Source organism: Nerophis lumbriciformis, linkage group LG02 (genome assembly GCF_033978685.3).
Source record: "Nerophis lumbriciformis linkage group LG02, RoL_Nlum_v2.1, whole genome shotgun sequence".
Classification (NCBI taxonomy): domain Eukaryota; kingdom Metazoa; phylum Chordata; class Actinopteri; order Syngnathiformes; family Syngnathidae; genus Nerophis; species Nerophis lumbriciformis.
In genome coordinates this window covers 55232552-55255534 of record NC_084549.2, presented here as the reverse complement: position 1 = coordinate 55255534, position 22983 = coordinate 55232552, and the positions used below count along the sequence as shown (strand labels likewise).

General features: G+C 38.5%; 1 protein-coding gene across 1 annotated transcript; it reads left to right on the top strand.

Annotated features, from left to right (window-relative positions):
* The first annotated feature begins 1667 nt into the window (after window positions 1-1667).
* Window positions 1668-22386, top strand: galm (galactose mutarotase). Its single transcript, XM_061964903.2, has 9 exons — window positions 1668-2015; window positions 2247-2458; window positions 3852-4006; window positions 8601-8714; window positions 14615-14707; window positions 17218-17299; window positions 18324-18474; window positions 18545-18719; window positions 20871-22386. Exons 2-9 carry the CDS (start codon window positions 2272-2274, stop codon window positions 20949-20951), a joined length of 1038 nt encoding a protein of 345 aa, XP_061820887.2. The 5' UTR covers window positions 1668-2015; window positions 2247-2271; the 3' UTR covers window positions 20952-22386.
* Window positions 22387-22983: the final 597 nt, after the last annotated feature.

Sequence of the window (22983 nt, the reverse complement as noted above, 5' to 3'; positions counted from 1 at the left end):
GTCATGTTTTTGAACCTTGAGGGTGCATGGGAGTTTGCCCAACCAGTCTACATGTGCTTTGTGGACTTGGAGAACGCATTTGACCGTGTCCCTCGGGAGGTCCTGTGGGGAGTGCTCAGAGAGTATGGGGTATCGGACTGTCTGATTGTGGCTGTCCGCTCCCTGTACGATCAGTGTCAGAGCTTGGTCCGCATTGCCGGCAGTAAGTCGGACACGTTTCCAGTGAGGGTTGGACTCTGCCAAGGCTGCCCTTTGTCACCGATTCTGTTCATAACTTTTATGGACAGAATTTCTAGGCGCAGTCAAGGCGTTGAGGGGATCCGGTTTGGTGGCTGCAGGATTAGGTCTCTGCTTTTTGCAGATGATGTGGTCCTGATGGCTTCATCTGGCCAGGATCTTCAGCTCTCACTGGATCGGTTCGCAGCAGAGTGTGAAGCGACTGGGATGAGAATCAGCACCTCCAAGTCCGAGTCCATGGTTCTCGCCTGGAAAAGGGTGGAATGCCATCTTCGGGTTGGGGAGGAGATCTTGCCCCAAGTGGAGGAGTTCAAGTACCTCGGAGTCTTGTTCACGAGTGAGGGAAGAGTGGATCGTGAGATCGACAGGCGGATCGGTGCGGCATCTTCAGTAATGCGGACGCTGTATCGATCCGTTGTGGTGAAGAAGTAGCTGAGCCGGAAGGCAAAGCTCTCAATTTACCGGTCGATCTATGTTCCCATCCTCACCTATGGTCATGAGCTTTGGGTTATGACCGAAAGGAAAAGATCACGGGTACAGGCGGCCGAAATGAGTTTCCTCCGCCGGGTGGCGGGGATCTCCCTTAGAGATAGGGTGAGAAGCTCTGCCATCCGGGGGGATCTCAAAGTAAAGCCACTGCTCCTCCACATCGAGAGGAGCCAGATGAGGTGGTTCGGGCATCTGGTCAGGATGCCACCCGAACGCCTCCCTCGGGGGGTGTTTAGGGCACATCCAACCGATAGGAGGCCACGGGGAAGACCCAGGACACGTTGGGAAGACTATGTCTCCCGGCTGGCCTGGGAACGCCTCGGGATCCCCCAGGAGGAGCTGGACGAAGTGGCTGGGGAGAGGAATGTCTGGGCTACCCTGCTTAGGCTGCTGCCCCCGCGACCCGACCTCAGATAAGCGGAAGAAGATGGATGGATGGATGGATGGATGGATGTTTTTGAAGCAGATTGATAAATGATGCATCCATAATCAATTACAGATCGAATTAAAGTGATATATATATATCTTGTTTTCAATGTCTGTCTATCAGCCCCCCAATCTTTACAACTCAAAGCTCTCATTATATTTAACACCTTTTTACTTTTCTCCACTATTTTGCTGATGTGGGTTGACCAGTTAATATATTTAAACCATCCATCCATTTCTACCGCTTATTCCCTTTTTGGGGTCGCTGGAGCCTATTTAAACCACATTCCCAAATATTTAAATACTTGTACCTCATCTATATTTTCCCCATATAGTTTAATTTAGAACTTTCCTCTTTGTAAAATTCACGACTTTAGTCCCAAGAAAGCTTATTGTAGTTTTCTGCCTTTTATTCCTTCTTCCACCTGCCGGTGTCCAACACACAACACATGTCGTCATATCCTGTGTCCCCCGCCCTTAATTTTCCCTTACAATGGTTCCGGTATTGCTGTGACCTGAGTAACCAATACATGACAAGTAGTGGAATATATTTTAGGATTGCACTCAGAACACGTAGGATACAAATAATTATATATATTTTTTAAAGACTCGGTTAAATAAAAGAATATAGAGTAGGGTTCCATCTCGGTCCACACTCCATATCAAACGATGGCGGTAATGCACACCAGAAGGCTGCTTGCCAACCGCCATTAAACCAAAAAAGAAAAAGAAGAAGAATAAGTTTTACTAAAAGGTGTGCGGTTTTGATGGAAAAAAAACATGTAACCGTAGCCTAGAATCTGTAGGAAAGTATAGACTTCAAGGACGAAATAGTAAAGTAGGAAATAACTTTGTTGTTTGAGGTGAGCAACAGACCGAAACGAGTGTCATGATACTTTTTTGACATCACATTTTTTCTGACATGTCTATCAAGTCTATCAGCATATGCGTTCATACTTACATTTAAAATTATTCGATACTTTATATATCGGCTTTAGACGTCAAGGACTATATGTTTGTACTCAGAGGCATATGATTGTAATTGATGAACCAATAATAACACCACCATAATAAAATAATTATCTTCTTGGCAGACGCTGTCTTATCTCGTCAAATCAAATGACGCAGGTTAAATGCCAACCGTGGGAAATCTTGCCCAAACATGGCCAGGTGGACCTGTGGACGCTTCAGTCCCCACAAGTGCAAGTGGAGGTCCTGACATTTGGAGCCATCATCAGGAGTGTGCGTTGCAAGGGGACAGACGGTCAGGTGGACGATGTCGTCTTGGGCTTTGATGACCTGGAGGGTAAGCATTGGAACAATTGTGAGAGTGTCGACATGTGTTTCGTGTTTACCACATTAAAGTGTCCTCAAATCCTGTCATATTAACAGAAGTGCATGATATGCAGTCGTGGACAAAAGTTTACATACACTTGTAAAGAATGTAATGTCATGGCTGTCTTAAGTTTCCAATAATTTCTACTACTCTTATTTTTTTGGGATAGAGTGATTGGAGCACATACTTGTTGGTCACAAAAAACATTCATGAAGTTTGGTTCTTTTATGAATTTATTATGGATCTACTGAAAATGTGACCAAATCTGCTGGGTCAAAAGTATACAGCAATGTTAGTATTTGGTTACATGTCCCTTGGCAAGTTTCACTGCAATAAGGCGCTTTTGGTAGCCATCCACAAGCTTCTGGTTGAATTTTTGACCACTCCTCTTGACAAAATTGGTGCAGTTCAGCTAAATGTGTTGGTTTTCTGACATGGACTTGTTTCTTCAGCATTGTCCACACGTTTAAGTCAGAACTTTGGGCAGGCCATTCTAAAACCTTAATTGTAGCCTGATTCCTTTACCACTTTTGATCTGTGTTTGGGGTCATTGTTCTGTTGTTTCATCTGACATCACTTGGACAAAGATAAGACATTCTGGAGGAAAATTCTGTGGTCAGATGAAACAAAAATTGAGCTTTTTGGCCACAATAGCCAGCAATATGTTTGGAGGAGGAAAGGTGAGGCCTTTAATCCCAGGAACACCACACCTACCGTCAAGCATGGTGGTGGTAGTATTATGCTCTGGGCCTGTTTTGCTGCCAATGGAACTGGTGCTTTACAGAGAGTAAATGGGACAATGAAAAAGGAGGATTACTTCCAAATTCTTCAGGACAACCTAAAATCATCAGCGCTGAGGTTGGGTCTTGGGCGCAGTTGGGTGTTCCAATAGGACAATGACCCCAAACACACATCAAACGTGGTAAAGGAATGGCTAAATCAAGCTAGAATTAAGGGTTTGGAAAAGCCTTCCCAAAGTCCTGACTTAAACGTGTGGACAATGCTGAAGAAACAAGTCCATGTCAGAAAACCAACAAATTTAGCTGAACTGCACCAATTTTGTCAAGAGGAGTGGTAAAAAATTCATCTAGAAGCTTGTTAGTGACTACCAAAAGCGCCTTCTTGCAGTGAAACTTGCCAAGGGACATGTAACCAAATATTATCATTGCTGTATGTATACTTTTGACCCAGCAGATTTCGTCATATTTTCAGTAGACCTAAAAAATAAGAGTTGTAAAAATTATTGGAAACTCAAGACAGCCATGACATTATGTCCTTCACAAGTGTATGTACATTTTTGACCACGACAGTATATAAACTTTTGACTACGACTGTAAGTAGTGCACTTATCTTTTGTTGCCAGGTTATGTGTCAGACAAGCGGTATTTTGGTGCTGTGGTGGGCCGTGTAGCCAACAGGGTTGCACGAGGACGCTTTGAAGTGGATGGAAAAACATATCAATTAGATATCAACAATGGACCAAATGCTCTGCATGGAGGGCTGCAAGGCTTCAGTAAGGTAAAGGTCTATACTGTGTGACAACACATTGAAGAAAACCAATTAACGAGAACAATAACAATTTTAGGTACCGTGATGTATTGGCATTTAGGTTTAATGTGTTCAATGTTACCCATACAATCTTTTAAAATTTAAATAGTCTGTGCTGCCCCCCCACCCAAAAAAAACGCATCACACATGCTTTTTTATAAAATAAAACTAACTTTTAGATGAAAAATATTTTGTAAAAAATACTATACATGAGAATGTAGTAGTAGTAGACATTTTATTTCAGACGCAGGGGGATCCATATCACTGAAGAAAAAACATACGATAAAACCCAAATAAAAGAAATACAAGCAGAAAAAAAACAATCCACAATATTCAATGTCCAGCTTACAGGCTTACTCGCCAATGGTTCCACAGACGTGATGAAAATCTGACAGAACTGTGGGTTGGGTTAGTCAAACCATTAATGACATTGTTGTCTGACTCAGCTGCCCTACACATGAACTTGACGTAAAGTGGCAGAGCAGGTGGGGACCCCAATACTGACAAACATTTGGCTTGCACTGCAACGCCTTGAAGCTTTTAGAAGCAGTCTCATGCTGTCATTTTAAGCCACAATGAGCTTCTTAACACTGGCTTGTTTAAACCGACACCACAGATGGGCAGTATACAGTGGTGTGCAATATGCTTTAAAAAGTGTGATCTTCACAGAAACTGAGCGCATACTGAACTTTCGACACAGCTTATTCGTTTGAGCATATACAGTAACTTTCGTTGCTGTCTATAAATATTTTTGTCATCAGATCGGTCATTCGTAATAATATGTCTACATATGTAATACAAAAACTATAACAGTTTAAAGCGATATAATAATAATGTACAGCAGGGGTGTCCAAAGATTATGTTTTACAGACCATCTTCAAGCTGCTTTCTGACTGACTTTTCAGAATGTGCCGTTTTGTGGGCAGGTCTTATGTACCGGTATGTGGCTCTACTTTGACTGTGTCTTCTCCCCGCCAGCCATGTTACAGTTTTAGTGCTTTCATAGTGTGTCTACTGACAGATATAAATTGAAACTATAAGCTACTTTCTATTAGAAATGGCACTCTGAGCACATTTCTACCGTATATGGATATTCCGCTGATGGTTTTCCCAATTTGTTACGTCACAAATTGTGCTCGTTTAGCGGAAGTAGGAATGAAGGCAAGATTGTTTTATAAATATCTCCGCAAGGACTCCACGGTTAAATTTCAAATTTTCTGGACTTATGCAGATTCCAAATACACAACAGCAGGTACCAACCAGTAGGTAAGAACAGTTGGTTTTGCATAATAGGCCCTATTATGAAGAAAATTACTGGCAATTCAAGTGAGTCACTCATTATTATAAAACACAGTGTATGCATCCTTACATTGTAGGCTATTTGGAGACACTATAGACAGAATTTGATATAAATAAGATAACGCATTCAGTACAGATTAGTGCCATCATTTGTTTCTCCCTGTGATTTTATATTGTTTGAAGATGATTACCCAAGAGCAGCAACACTTGAAATACAATACATTAGATATATTTGCGCAAAGTACTTGTATCGGCGATGGCAAGTCGATACAAGCCACACTCTGTATTTGATCGGGAAGAAAATCAATGGTGTTACGCATCACTAGTATGGTGCAGAAGTGCTACATTTGTACTGCTATGCCTATTTGTGTACTGTACTCCTCTCATGTTTTTCAATGATTTATTTCTGGAATTTATTTTTCTGAATTTCTAAATATCATCAGCCTCTTCATCTCCTCCGCACTGTCCTTCACACTCACTTTCTTCGGACCCAGGTTTGGAAAAACAATGTGTTGCATATCTTGCTATTAGCTAACGCTAGTTTATAGAAGATTGCAACTTTTGAGAACGACTACGTGGAGGAGAAGCGCTTTACGGGGAGACGTCATCAGCATTTATTCACCTGTGTGGGCGAACTTGCACTAGGGCAGTCGGTACGTCCCTGGGCGCACTTAGCATCTAACACATATTTAACAATTGAGCGCACTCGAACGCATCAGAATTGGAAGAGGTGGTCTAGGGCTTGGCACTTGCGCAACGTAGCTGAGTCCTTGAATGACAAGAATGTGACTGGTCCTCTCAGATTATTTAATGATAACTGACACAATTTACAAAGAAAATTAAATACTAAGACTCAAAATGATCCAAAAGTGCAACCCACAACACAGGATAATACAGACATGTCATACGATGTGCTTCTCCTGCAAAAATGACGACACCGGTAACGTTGTACAAAGTAGAAAAACAGAGCAACTCCAAATAGGAGTGAAAGTAGTTCACATATTAAGATAAATCATAGTAATGCAGCAGAATAGAATGTGTAATTTATTGCAGTCGTTTCTCTTGCAAGTATTTACCGTCACCAGTAATATTTCACAAAGTCAGAGAACTTGCACTAAAGCAACAGAATGGAAGTGATGGGACAAATGACTTGCAGAAATGCACAGTGTGAGCGCAGACCAGCGGTAACCAGGGGCCTCATGTATTAAGCTTGCGTATGCACAAAAACCAGGCGTATGCCCCTTTTCACGGCAAAGATGAGATGTATCAAGAGTTAACAGAGCGTGAAAATGGACGCTCCCTCATGCCAACTTCATGCTTTACGTACGCTCATTTCTACAGGCTTTGGAAAATTTAGTGACACACACACTTGTGTTTTGAGCGAACAAAAGAAGGTTGAGACTGAGAGTCTGTCAATGCTGTATGCTTCGATAATTGCACACAGGTTAGAATAAATAAAAAAAGGTTGGACATCTAGAAAAATAAGAAGAAATAGACTGATGTGCATGGCCTAAACCAGTGGTTCTCAACCTTTTTTCAGTGATGTACTTTCTGTGAACATTTTTTTTAATTCAAGTACCCCCTAATCAAAGCAAAGCATTTTTGGTTGAAAAAAAGAGATAAAGAAGTAAAATACAGCACTATGTCATCAGTTTCTGATTTATTAAATTGTATAACAGTGCAAAATATTGCTCATTTGTAGTGGTCTTTCTTGAACTATTTGGAAAAAAAGATATAAGAATAACTAAAAACTTGTTGAAAAATAAACAAGTGATTCAATTATAAATAAAGATTTCTACACATAGAAGTAATCATCAACTTAAAGTGCCCTCTTTGGGGATTGTAATAGAGATCCATCTGGATTCATGAACTTAATTCTAAACATTTCCTCACAAAAAAAGAAATCTTTAACATCAATATTTATTGAACATGTCCACAAAAACTCTAGCTGTCAACACTGAATATTGCATTGTTGCATTTCTTTTCACAGTTATTTTTGACAGACCTTTTAGTGACAAACCTGAGCTTGTGCTTCACTGAGTTTTATGAACTTACATTCATATTTTGTTGAAGTGTTATTCAATAAATATATTTATAAAGGATTTTTGAATTGTTGCTATTTTTAGAATATTTAAAAAAAATCTCACGTACCCCTTGGCATACCTTCAAGTACCCCCAGGGGTACACATACCCCCATTTGAGAACCACTGGCCTAAACAAACAAGCAGACCGGAGATAAAGTAGTGCTGCACCCCGTTTGAAAAGTTAGTCGCTGCAATGAAATGTAAAACTTCAGAAAAGATGGGTGACGCTGATTACCCCCAATATAAATATTATTTGTGTAATTTACAACAAAATGTGTTCATACCTGATTAGAGTTTCATCTGAACATTTTGTAGTATTTGGTTTGCAATCTTTAAAATGTAAACATGCCAGCATATACAAAAGGATACGAAAGACCTTGAGTTTTGTTTGATTACTTAATTTATTATTACAACACAGGAGAGGTACTTGCTGTAGCAGCCGTACGTGACACGAAGTCGGGACATTCCTCCACCGTCTCAGGTAACAGTGGGCCGCAACTGTCCGCCCGACTGGTCTAGCTGGTGCTGGAGTCACAGGAACACATTATGACAACAATAGGTGGCAAAATGATCGCCTACATAAATTAATAGATTCCCTCACAAATATTAATATGAATATGAAGCATTAAATGCATTGGCGAAAAAGTGCATTTTGTGTCCTTGCCTTGATTTTTTTACGTTGTTGAAATTAAATGTTGACAAAGCCCAAACTACCACCTGTGTGTGTCGCCAAAATATCCACAGCCTGTATAAATGTGCGTACGTGAAGCATGGAATTGGCAAGAGGCACCGTACATTTCCACTCCAAGTTCACTCTTGATACATCTAAACTTTGCTGTGAAAAAGGGAATACGGCAAGTTTTTGTGCATAAGCAAGCTTATTATTCCATGAGACCTCTGATACTGTTGGGATTGTGAACTGTGGTGCAGTGCCACGAGTATTAGCATCAACTAAACTATCTTTTTCGTAGTTTAATTTCAACCATTTTTTTCCCCAATTTTATTTATTTTAGTATGCAGTTACAGTGATTTGTTCTTCATGTAACAAATGACCGGTCAGAAAAGGCTAGATTCCTAATCAGGTGGAAAAATGTGCTCCATTCAGACATTATATCTCATTCATCGTTACAGCAGTTTAGTACATCATGCTCTTTTTTTATGACTTGTGTTTCTCTTTTCAGGCTCTTTGGCTTGCGAAAGAAGTAGAGAGTGGGGTAAAAATGAGTCTTTGCAGTCCAGATGGAGACCAAGGCTACCCTGGAGAGATGCAGGTTTCTGTGACCTACACCCTGCAGGTAAATACTATTTACTTTTAAATTCAGAATTGTTTGCACATGGACACAGTTTAAATGCACCAAATCAGAATGATTTTAGATCAATTAATTGCAATGGGATTGAAGCAAAGCCTTAAAATTTTAGTTTAAAAGAAAAAAATATACACAGTTCCGTAGTATTCCTACAATATTTTTTCATTTTTGCGCTTAACCTGTAACACGTCTTAATATCATGCCTCCGATTTGGTTTGGTTAAAACTAAGACCGTCCAAAAAAGTATGTTATTGGCGGTAATTAATAGGAGTGTGCTGAATTTTAACATTTACAAAAAATAATTGCATACTGCATCTCAACTTTCAAATTCTGCCCACCTTAGGCAGACAATAATCGCTAGATTACATTTATAAATTAACATGATTTAATCTATCAGAAAAGACGACATTTAATATTATCTAACTTGGAATTACGGGCCAGAAAAGTCGGGGGAAATACTGTTCAATAAGAGGGCTGGTATAGAAAGTGTACTTCCCGTGTGTGTGTGTGAAGTGTGCATAAATGTGCGCGTGCAAGTGTGTACACACTACACAGTACTGTACCTTGGCCTTACATAACGTCATCCAAGTCTGTGAACAGCATTTCTTACAGAGTTTAAACTAAGGTTAATGTTGTGCTTTTGTTGGAGAATGGCTTTAATTTTCGACTAGCAACTCGTCATCTGCTTTCAGGCACCAAGTCACTTATTTCCATGACCTCACTAGAAAAGAGACATCATTCAATTATTTAGTTTGTTTTATATTGTTTAAGCACAAACTATTAAATACCAAACAAATAACTGCAACATAAAATACACAGGTTACAATAAACAAGAAAGGCTTAAACTAAATAAGTAACATCTGAACTTCCAATATACTCTTCACCCAGTGATCATTTGGGACTTTAATGTAACTTACTTTTACAACACCTGGTCAGTCATTGTGGGTGTCTGCTCCTCTTAGTAGCAACTACATGGTGGAAATTATAGTTTGCAAAGATGCTGGACATTCAATCTCAGTTACATGTTTGGCGATATCGCAAGTCATTCAGCCTTTCTTCTGCAGACTCTTGATAAGCTCACTGTTTCTTTGTTAATCAAGGTAATCTTTAAATCCGAAATACTGCTCTCTGTATTGTACAATGCAGTCAAAACACTGCTTTTTATGTTGGGCGTAATTGAATAATAATAATGATAATAATTGAAGCGCGGGAACACACTTGTAGAACCACGTCCCTGGTGACCTACTGTTTATATTGTTCGGTACCTGTCCATTGTACAATTATTGGACAGTATACTTTGCAGTTTACGATACCTGCGGACAATGGATACTTCGCCATTTTTACAGAGTAAAACAGTCTCGTAGAAGTCTCTCCCAACTCCTTCCTGTCGGGCAAAAACAGGTAATGTATACACGTTTTTATTACATTTTATATTCATAATTATTATTATTTGATACCTACTTTGTAGATAGAACATGAGTGTGCACAGTATACTCTGTATATATTGTATTTACTGTTTCTGTACAATAATGTGTTACAGAATATGCTTACTGCTGCAGTCAAAAGGCCTACTGCCACTTCGCAGCCTAAAGCTCCTAAATGTTTCATTGCCAATAAAGCTGTAAGTCATGGGTGTGATTATTCCTTTTTTCTAGGAAAGAGTGCATCCCCCTGAAGAAAACTATACCATGTGTACAGTAAATGTTTGAATCAAGGAAATGCATAAATATACTGTAATAGTGCATTGAAGGACTTTCACTGTACTAACATTTGTGTAATTTGTCATTTGTTATACTGTACATGTTTCACACGAGTGTGTCTTGATTTCATTTTACAGGCTTCCGTTGTGCCACAGATGATATGTGAGGGTCCAGTTGACACCGTTACAGTTAGAACGTGCTCTATCCGAGAGGACGGCAGGACTCCAGAAGGAAAAAGAATGCATTCAGCACCACAGCAAAGAAATATCTCGCTTGAATGTTGAGCTGAGAGCCACCAAAGAGGAGAACGATAACCTGAAATAAAGCAGCCGGGAGGTGGATGGATGGCGGGAAAGCATGTTGGAGGAGATAAGAAAAATGCGGGAGGCGCAGAAGCAGTAACACCACCACCAATTTACAACGCCAATAAAACCACGTCCCAGATCCACAGCCACACCTTCCCAATTCATCCTAAAACTGTTCAACAGTGCTGATGTCACCGCTCTCCCGGTCTGCCACTTTTGACGATATGGACAACATCAACAGTAATCGTCAACACCTGGCTGTGGACATACCCAGGATTGAACCAGGACATCATGCCAAACTCCATAAAGCGAGTTTAGGACAAGTGGGACGCTATGGGTGTCTGCTCTTTAGACATATAATTTCTGAAGAAAGCTACAAGTCCTGGGGAAAAAACAACAAACTGGGATGAGGCTCGAGGTAAACACCCGTTGGCACAGAATGTAAAATATTTCCTGCTTGCAACATTAAAACAATATTTTCCTGCAATGGGCAAAAAAGAAATAAAAGACTGCATTGACAAGATCAATTAACTTCTCCGTACTCCATGCACATGTTCCCGAGGACTCGCATATTTGTGAATTGCATGTGCATAGAAGTTGTCTTTGTAAACCTTTGTTCCATTTTTCAATAAATACGTTTTCTACAGTATGAATAATTTTTCTTTTTTTTACCATTAAACGAGTAGAATGTGAGTTACAGTAGCAGGCTGGCCGCGTAGCAATATTAAACTGTATTACAAAACAGAGAAGATTAAGTCATGCAGCGATATAGGTAGATAAATGCAATAATACGAAATGTACAGATTATCAAAAGTATTTATTTGGGTAGAAATGTCACATATTGCCAACAATATCTTTGACCATTAAAGCATGATCGTAATAATCCACATTTTGCGTCATTACAATCACTATAAGCAGCATAACACAGTCCAAACACCCAAGTGTTGCCGCTATTTCACATAGCTCCGCCTCTTCTGAAGTCATGCTCCTTTGCACCGGTATTTTGTGGCGGTCATCTTCCTATTGGCATTATAATGCCATGTGTGGGCACACATTCATAAACACGGGCAAATGGCTTGCATTGTTCCAAAAGTCCAGGGCTATATAACTGCTCTTAAACATTATCTTGGTGGTTTATGCAAACTGCTCTTACATTTATTTGCGTATAATTTCAATCAATAAGTACCATTAGGCAGCTTCACAGTGGGACTTTGTATCCCCTATGTTGACCTTGATTAGAAGTGAGAACAGTTGAAATGATCAACAGAATAAAAATTATCTGTAAAAAAGAATATTATTTAAAGTTTACTTAATTTTTTCTATCATTTTAATATTTGTAAGTAAACACGTCGTCATCCTTGTCCCTTGAATTGGATATTGTCCGGTAAAGTAAAAAAGAGATTGGTATATTTGAAGTTCTGTCATTTACACTTTATGGTCTCAAAATAAAATCTAATACACAAAGTCTCAAAAACACATGAGACATACAGTAGATGGCATCAGTTGGTTCTACCACAACCTTTATTATTGCTGTGCCATGTTGACCAGATGAAATGGTGCAGTGGTTAAGGAGGCAGTATGACAGTCTTTCTTTAAATAGAGACCTGAGTTCAATCCAATGTCAAATTGAGAAGCCAACACATTCCGTTTTATTTCCCCAGAAATGTTATTACAGTTGTGCGAACAGTAAATTCATTACGGTGCTTAGAAAAAAATATTATTTAAAGGTAAAGTTAAAGTACCAATGATTGTCATACACACTGTGTGGTGAAATTTGTCCTCTGCATTTGACCCATCCCCTTGTTTACCCTCTGGGAGGTGAGGGGAGCAGTGGGCAGCAGCGGTGCCGCGCCCGGGAATTTGTGTTTTAAAGATGCTTAGTTTTTTAGTCTATCTAACTACACTTCTCCCCAAGAAATCTTAAAAGAGTGCCATTTTTTCAAAGAACTCTCATTGTGGTCAAAGTTCTTCACGCATTCTTCACACACGTTTAAAGTGAAAATTTACACAAAATTACACCACAGTTAACATCACACAAAAGTCACACTTTCTCTGTTATTGTTGGCTGATGGGCAAAGATCAATGAGCATTGATGAATAAACAGTTTGCACAGTCCGAAATCCCCCTCATACTTTACCATGGGCGGGATGTTGGGTTCTCGGGTAGGGAAGCTGGATGACAACAGTTTGGGCTGTCACAGCAGGGGCAAGAGCAGTTATCCGGGTGTGCATGTCCCGCACCAGCGTGGTTAGATCCTCCAGCGTCCGAACATGCCGATTGATACTCTGCTTTTGTGCTGTCAGAACCAAAAAATATTTTCCTGTTCTGTGGGATCCATGATATGTATGGTGATGTTATTCTGTCAGGCTGTGGCCACGGCAGGAATGCAAATGGATCCCAAAATATAGAGGCAAGACAAGTGTGGACTGAAGAACAAAGTATATTTATTCCACAGCTCAGGGTTCCAACTAAAAACGATGGTGCAAGTAGAAAGAAAAATAAACTAACTTACACCGCGGAAAAAAGTAACAAAAATATAAGATCAAATGTGGATGTGAATGAAGGGAACAAAAGATAGACTAGATCTGACCAACTAAGTCTATGAACACAACTGATGAAGCCTACTCGGATGAGCGGTGAAACGTCTTCTAAGACAAACCAGTCCAGTTGCGATCAATTGAATGCCCTGAGATGACAATGACCTGGATGAATGAGAACATTCATAGGCACGGAACAAAATATACAAAAATCAGAGACACAGGGAGCTAAACCAGTGTCACAGCGGAGTGTGACACAATAATTATATCTAACCTACTTTTAGTCTACAACCTTGTCAAAAGATATGAAACCATTCGTTAATCACATTATTTATTTAACACAGAAACCTTAGATTTACTATGATTTACAAATGTTTACTCACCACAGATACTGTATAAAAAGGGACTTCTAAATAACGGACGAAAAATAAATGTATATAGAGTTAAACCTCGTTATACGATCTTAATTGGTTCTTGAACAGGGTTGGTAAATGGAAAATGTTGTATAGTGAAGCAAATTTCTCCATAAAAACAATAAAAACAGAGAGAGAGCGAGAGAGATTCAAAGGGGCGGGTGGAAGAAAACTCCTCCTACTGAGAAAAAATTTCTGTTTTCGTCCTAAATAAAAACTTGCTGTGGCAGGGAAGACGCTTTCTCAATTGTTTCAGCAGAACAAGCACAAAATGACTGCCAGTAGGACACAAAATGGATGAATTTAGCGTTTGTACACAGAGACATAGTTCGCACATTTGGGCCAATCCGAAAGTTTGTACATCAAAAAGTTCACCAATAAAGGGGTTAGTAAAGTAAAGTTCCACTGTATAAATATGTTGTGCTAAAATAAACTAAATTAAAAACAAACTGTCAATAAAATTAAAGTGCATGTGAAAATGCAGCTTTAGTGAAGTGAAGTGAATTACATTTATATAGCGCTTTTTCTCAAGTGACTCAAAGCGCTTTACATTGTGAAACCCAATATCTAAGTTACATTTAAACCAGTGTGGGTGGCACTGGGAGCAGGTAGGTAAAGTGTCTTGCCCAAGGACACAACGGCAGTGACTAGGATGGCGGAAGCGGGGATCGAACCTGCAACCCTCAAGTTGCTGGCACGGCCGCTCTACCAACCGAGCTATACCGCCCCTTTAGCACTTTAGTCATATTTTTTTGCACTAAAACATGACTTAAATAATAATAAAAAACATATACTGCATATACCGGTATTTAAACAAAAAAAAACTATACTAAAAACTAAACTAGCCATTGAAAATCTATATTATATCTTTAGAAGATAAAGTATTGCAATATATTGCCATACAGCTATTTTCTAATTGTGTTTTCTGTTCAGGGTGAAAAACTGACTGCAGAGTATCAAGCCTGGTCTTCTAAAACAACACCAATCAACCTCACTAATCACTCCTATTTCAACTTGGGTGGACTGGTAAGTACATGACATTCTATTTTTCTTGTAAACATACCTGTGCCCTTTCATTAAATTGAAAACTGGCCAAAAACAATCTGCATTGTGTGTGCTCGTTTTTACAGTTAAAATTGTCGTTTGTGCTATTGTAATTTTTGAACTAACAAATCTTATTTTATAGGTTAATCTAAGTTTACTGAGCTCAAATCCAACCAAAATAGTCAAATTTTTTAGTGCTTTGTTTGTGTTGTTAAAAAAATTATGGTATGAATTTACAGAGTTCCTTCACAGAACCACCCAAGTAAGCTCGTAAGTTGAGGTACTACTGTACTTACTGTATATGGAGGTAGGGCCTGGTGGAGGTCTGCGCTCTTTGAGTGTTTTTCTAGAAAAATGCATTTTCCAGCTAGATATCATCCAGCCACCACTTCCTGCAAATTCATCAAAAGTGGTCTTTTTTTCTTAGTGCTTTGTTGTGCTGTAAATATTATATTTTTTGGCGCTATTACAATTGCTATAAGACTTAACATTTTTTTACACTCTGAGTTTATCCGTTCCCCCTATGTCTACCAAATTAAAGCAAAATAGTCTCACTGTGCGAGAGGGACAAGCGGTAAAAAATGGATGGATGGATGTGCTTTTTTGTGTGCCCCTTTACATTATCCATTGTGCTTTTATGGTCATAACAATTTTACAAGATTTATTTTTTGGGGATCCAGCCCCCGACTTGCTCAAATTTGAGCAAGGATGGTGTTGTTTGTTAATGCTTTGTTTGTGCCATTTTTTTTTTTTAAGTTAATAAAAATATATATACAGTTGTGGTCAAAAGTTTACATACACTTGTAAAGGACAGAGTGTCATGGCTGTCTTGAGTTTCCCAATAATTTTTACAACTATTATTTTTTTGTGATAGAGTGATTGGAGCACATACTTGTTTGTCACAAAAAAACATTCATATAGTTTGGTTATTTTATGAATTTATTATGGGTCTACTGAATATGTGACCAAATCTGCTGGGTCAAAAGTATACATACAACAATGTTAATATTTGGTTACATTTCCCTTGGCAAGTTTCACTGCAATAAGGCACTTTTGGTAGCCACCCACAAGCTTCTGGTTGAATATTTGACCACTCTTCTTAAAAAAAATTGGTGCAGTTCAGCTAAATGTGTTGGTTTTCTGACATGGACTTGTTTCTTCAGCATTGTCCACATGTTCTGAATGGGGTTTAAGTCAGGACTTTGGGAAGGCCATTCTATAACCTTAATTGTAGCCTGGTTTAGCCATTCCTTTACCACTTTTGATGTGTGTTTGGAGTCATTGTCCTGTTGGAACACCGAACTGCGCCCAAGACCCAACCTGCGGGCTGATGATTTTAGGTTGTCCTGAAGAATTTGGAGATAATCTTCCTTTTTCATTGTCCCATTTACCCTCTGTAAAGCACCAGTTCCATTGACAGCAAAACAGGCCCAGAGCATAATCCTACCACCACCATGCTTAACGGTAGGAATTGGTGTTCCTGGGATTAAAGGCTTCACATTTTCTCCTCCAAACATATTGCGGGGTATTGTGGCCAAACAGCTCAATTGGTGTTTCATCTGACCACAGAACTTTCCTCCAGAAGGTCTTATCTTTGTCCATGTGATCAGCAGCAAACTTTAGACGAGCCGTAAGGTGTTGCTTCTGCAGCAAGGGCTTCCTTCTTGCATGGTAGCCTCTCAGTCCATGGCGATGCAAAACACGCTTGACTGTGGACACTGATACTTGTGTTCCAGCAGCTTCCAATTTATTGCAGACCTGCTTTTTGGTTGTTCTCGGTTGGCTCTTGATCATCCTGACCAAATTTCTCTCTGTAGCTTGCATTTTCTTCCTGATCGTGGCAGTGACAAAACTGTGCCATGCACTTTATACCTACGAACAATTTTCTGCACAGTTGCTCTTGGGACCTTAAACTGCTTTGAAATGGCTCCAAGTGACTTTCCTGACTTGTTCAAGTCAATAATCGTTTTTTCAGATCTGTGCTTGAGTTCCTTTGACTTTCCCATTGTCGCGTTTGTAACCGAGTCTAATGACTGCATCACATGAGCCCTATTTAAATGGGCTCAGAGAAGTCAACAGGTGTCGTCAATCATAATCTATCACATTAAGTTGAGAGGCCATGCCTTTTGACCCAGCAGATTTGGTCACATTTTCAGTAGACCCATAATAAATTCATAAAAGAACCAAACTTCATAAATGTTTTTGTGACAAAGAAGTATGTGCTTCAGTCACTCTATCACAAAAAAATAAGAGTTGTAGAAATGATTGGAAACTCAAGACAGCAATGACATTGTCCTTCACAAGTGTATGTAAACTTTCGACCACGACTATACATATATGACTATCCAAGTTCACCCAGTGTGCCTTTTGCTCCAAATAAAGCAAAATCTTGCTTGTCAGTGCTTTGTTGGTCCTGAAGTACAGTACTTAGACAATGATTTGTTTGATTTTGACATTAATTTAAAAGTGTTTTCCTTTGTGTTCAAATGCAGACTGCATCAACCATCTCTGACCATGAAGTGTCAATAAATGCTCAGTTCTACTTGCCAGTAGATGAAACGTCTATCCCCACAGGTATTACATTAACTCCATGAAAGAGTTTTTGTGGACCACATAATGATTAAATCAGTGCTGCAAAAAAGGGACGTAAGTGGGTTTGTCCACAATTTCCACGGTTGATCGACCTGTGTTCTCCCATATTCTCATCGACTACTGTACATTTATCCAAGAAATAGCATCTTTCTTGGCAGACGCTACGAGGGGCAGATGCTCTCTTGTAATAAAATTAATATTGTACCTTAAGAAGGGCTAGACGATAATGGCGAAAACAATAATCACGATTATTTTAATTGATATTGTAATGACGAGAGATAAGATGATTATTCATTCATTTGAAAACATACAGTAGTTATTGTACCCCCAAAACTTAACTTTAAATATGATCTAAAACAACAAAGAATATACATTAGTAACACACAACAAGCATAACAGTAACAACAATACATTAAAATAACAATAGCAAAATAAAGAATAAAAAAAAGTTTTTCCATTTTAATTTTTTGAATTCTGTTTTATACTTTTTACCCTCACTTTACCACCATAGTGCGTGGTTTTTGTGTCTGATACGTTTACGCAGAAATCATATCCTTTGCTTTTTTGTTAAGTTTAGTGATTATTGATTAGGGATACTAGCACTGTGTGAAATTGAGAAGTAGTAACCATGGTGATATCCCAAACTTTTAGTGGTCTTGTTTCACTCAGTCGCCCCCTATCTGTTTCATCGTCACAAGCTCCGGAATTTGCATGCACATTGCGCGACCCATGAATCGTTTTTTCGATCATATTATTTTTATAATGGTGGAAAGCCATAATCAAATCTGCAAAAAAAATTGGATGAATTGTCCAGCCCAAATCCTAAGTAGAGCTGTCAAACTTAATGCAAAAATTAGTTAAAGCTAATTTCCTTTAACGGCAATTTTTTTAATGCAACTTTTTACGATCAAACTATCATCAATTATATACTATGTATTTATCATCTCTATCAATGTACCCTGCTTTCATTTGACATTTATTAACAAATCAATGTTTGTTTGTTCAGGGGAGATTAAGGCAGTAGATGGCTCATCTTTTGACCTCCGACAGCCTGTTCTGATTGGCCCTCGGCTAAAGGAAGTTCCAGGTGGAGGATTTGACCATAACTTTTGTCTGTCATTGCCTGAAGACCCATGGACAGAGAGACACGTTGCTCGGTTAGTTCCATGGTTGTCAGTTACATACGTACTTGACCCTCGTTCCTGGAATCACAACTTGTCATTTCAGAGTTTATCACCCAGCAAGTGGCCGTATTCTTGAGCTGTCAACCAGCCAACCAGGAGTCCAGTTCTATACAGCTAACTTCTTGGACGGCTCCATAACAGGAAAGGGTGGTGTTAAGTATGGAAAGCACAGCTCCTTCTGTTTGGAGACTCAGAATTGGCCAGATGCTATCAACCAGGTATGATAACTTATCACCCAGAGGTAATATACAGTCAGTTATCAAATGTACTAATTAGGGCTGGGTGATATGGACCAGAACTCTTATCCTGATATATTTTGGCTGAATGCCAATATAGTATATTGGGAAAAAAAATATTGCAATATATATATCGTATATTGAATATACGATATATATATATTGCAATATTTTTTCCGGAATGTAAATTTAGACAGTCAAACTCAAATACGTGTGTCAAGTTGTTTTATTGAAACTTGAGTACATTTCTGGAAATTTTAGGGATTCATGCATAGATATATGCACATAAAATGTTAAAAAGCCTTGAAAACATTATAAGAAAAAGTAAAGTATAATCTTCATTAAAACAAACCTTCAGCTTTGCTGAAATTCTCAGCTAATAACAAGATATAAAGTCCCTGGTTGGACATTTTTAACATCAGCAGCAACTTGATCATAATGTACTTTTAATAATAATGTTTTTAGCTCAACATTTTCAGAAGACCCTTTTCCCCTTAAAAATGTATCCAGGAGCACCAAGCTGCCAAATGCAGGATGCTGTGTGGCAGCTGCAGTTAAACACCCTTTCAGATTGTGTGTACATTTGTTGTGGCAATGCTTTTTTGAGCAGAGTAGTTGTGACTGGGAACTTCAACAAGTTAATTATTTCTGGCAGCTTTTTAAATCTGTTTTTTTTTCTTACCGTTGCAACTAAGAACATATCTATCTACACAAAGTTTATATTTTGGAAGAAATGTATTTTCCATCGTTTTCAAATGCATCCATCTCTCTGGCATTGTTGATTTGATACATCACATAAAGTTAAACTTGCCACCCTGCTGTCATGAACGCGTGTTGCCGAGGCTTGAGTCAAACAGACCTGGCAATACTGCTCAGGATTATTTTTTCAATGAAAGCAAAATCCGTGGAAAAATGAGATCGACAAGACGCCTGGAAAGGAGGACAAAACTTGTGATTTCCCCGCAAAAAGGGGAAAACAGTTTGTGTCAAGTGAGCGCGGCTCCTACCCCGCCACAGAAGGAGGCGGGACACAGCACCCAGTGCAGACAAAATGAGCAGAGAGACTTCTGCGTTGTGGCAGTTGCGAATGTCTCTAATGCGGCAGTTTGTGGAAACATTTGATTGCTTTTCCGTCCTTAATTGTGAGCTATCAACATGAGAATGCTGAACAGGAAATGATTAACGTTTAATGGCTTTGTAAATATACTGAGACAAAGTCTATATTCATTGTGTTCTTCATGGTATTTTTAAAACTGCACCATATTTTTCCTCAGAATTTTCAACTAACTTGAAGTGTTTTCCCAAAAGGATTATTTGTAATGTGTACATTTTTAGAATGTGCTTGTTCTATTTTTTTTTACCGAAGAAAACAATCTGAAGTTGTCTTTATTTTTAAGTTATTATGTCATGATTTTACCAGTCCACGTGGGAATTAATTTTATGTGGTCCTCGAGCTAAAATGATTTTGACACCCCTGGCGTGCCTGCGTAGTTTGCTCTTACTCTGTGTGTAGCACGTTTCGCTTCATCCTCATGTGATTCTGCTACTTTTGAGAAATTATAAACAGTTGGCTGCGTAGCCGGCTCTGTGGTAGTTCTTTCTTCCTTTCAGCGGACTTAGCATCAAAATTAGGAATTGACGTGTGACGTGTCTGGGAGAATCGGATTGTAAGACCTGGGTTCCCACCGATGCCCAACCCTACCACAGACCGTGTATAGCATGGTTTATAATTTGTAAAAATAAACTAAAAACACTGTTGTAAAATAGGTGCCACTGGCAGATCAGCATCCTGCACCTGGCTATAAAGAGGCATGCAACCATCAGGTGCCGTGCAGGATGTGTTCTGTTTGAGTTTGCTAATAGCCATGTATTGAAGGGAATTATTTTCCATACAAATGCAATAATTATCAGACGTCTGGCAACAGTGGTTGTTTTAATATACCGGTAATAATGTTTTAATATAATACAATAGTAGTTTTAATTGTCCAAAACAAAGTTTACAGTATGTCCTGCTGGCCTGCAAGCCCACACCCTCTATGGAAATGTGTTTTTTGATAAGCTTGAAAGTGTATAAATATTCTGTTTTGTTTTTTAAAGAAGAGGAAATGATCACAACTTTGTTTTTGTCTTTAGGCTTCCTTTCCTGATTGTCTTCTGGGTCCAGGCGAGGAATATCGACATCTGAGTTGTTTCACATTCACTTCTGCCAAATGATTTTGACGCTAAATTAGCAATTTTTTTAACTATTATACTGAACTATATATCTATCACTGTTTTAAAATTGCCTTTAATTTCCAAATGCAAACTAAAATTAAGATAGTTATGCATCCATTTTCTGTAGCCGTTCTACTTAACGGGTGAGCTGGAGCCTATCCCAGCTAACTTTGGGCGGGGAACACCCTGACTGACCAACAGTCAAACACAGAGCATTGACAGTATAAACACAAACATACATTGTATACAAGCAGGAGTGGACTTGGACAAAAATTTGACCCTGGACTTTTCAGTCTAGACATGCCCACTATAATCCACATGTAGGTATTGTGCCAACGTGTCCCAATGATGGACTTACAAGGACCTGGAAAAATATTAAAGTTGACCCTACTTCGACAACGATGATGATAATGGAGTCTGACGGGAAACAAACACCTACGTTCAATATCAACACTACCACGTTCCAAAGGACCACTAAACAAGAAGACCTGGATTCAGGAGTGCATCCGCCTACAATTATAGAAATTATTGAGACAACATCAAAGATTGTTGAACAAGAAAATATGGAACTAAAAAACTTCTGCAACAAAGACCATATAAGCCAGGATTCGGAGAATGATATAGATCCAGATACAATTTTTTTCTCCCACATCAGTAATAATCAATTTTTATTATACAAATGAACAATATAATAGCAACATTAAATCTGACAACAAGATGTCAATTATTAATTTCAAAAGCAAAAGCCTGTATGCAAACTACAACAACATGAATCACTTTTTAGAACAATTTAATGAACCTTTCAAAGTGATCGTTGTCACAGAAACATGGATTGATGATTAAAAAAATGGAATTCAGTTAGTTGAGTTTCGGGTTATTTTGAATATACATACGATACAATGTAATGCATCAAATATTTCCAGTTGTTTCATTACAGCATGTCCGAAAAGTAGTAGGATGAAGCAGATCCTTTTTATTCCTACCCCTTTTCATATCATAGCAGTTTTGTCCCATTTCCTTGTTCTCTGTTTGTAACAAATCAGTGAATAAATAAATAAATATACCATAAGTAAGTAAATACATAAATAATCATTATCTCATTTTTTTAAGGTTCAAGATGTTCATCATAATTGTTCTTCTTTGTACTTTGTAAACGCTTGTTTCCTAAAGTGAATCACATTGGTGCTTTGTTTGATTTCTTTGCTTAATCCATTCCACAATTGAATTCCACAGACGGATATGCTAAATGCCTTAAGTGTTGTACGTGCATACAAATGTTTTAAATTAGATTTTCCTCTAAGGTTATATTTCTCCTCTTTTGTTGAGAAAAACTGTTGTACATTCTTGGGTAGCAGATTATAGTTTGCTTTGTGCATAATTTTAGCTGTTTGCAAATGCACCAAGTCATTGAATTTTTATATTTTTGATTCAATAAATAAAGGGTTTGTATGTTCTCTATATCCAACATTGTATATTATTCTAACTGATCTTTTTTGTAATACCGTTAGTGAATGAAGCGCACATTTGTAGTTTCCTCATACAAACCCCGTTTCCATATGAGTTGGGAAATTGTGTTAGATGTAAATATAAACGGAATACAATGATTTGCAAATAATTTTCAACCCATATTCAGTTGAATATGCTACAAAGACAACATATTTGATGTTCAAACTGATAAACATTTTTTTTTTGCAAATAATCATTAACTTTAGAATTTCATGCCAGCAACACGTGACAAAGAAGTTGGGAAAGGTGGCAATAAATACCGATAAAGTTGAGGAATGCTCATCAAACACTTATTTGGAACATCCCACAGTTGTGCAGGCTAACTGGGAACAGGTGGGTGCCATGATCGGGTATAAAAACAGCTTCCCAAAAAATGCTCAGTCTTTCACAAGAAAGGATGGGGCGAGGTACACCCCTTTGTCCACAACTGCGTGAGAAAATAGTCAAACAGTTTAAGAACAACGTTTCTCAAAGTGCAATTGCAAGAAATTTAGGGATTTCAACATCTACGGTCCATAATATCATC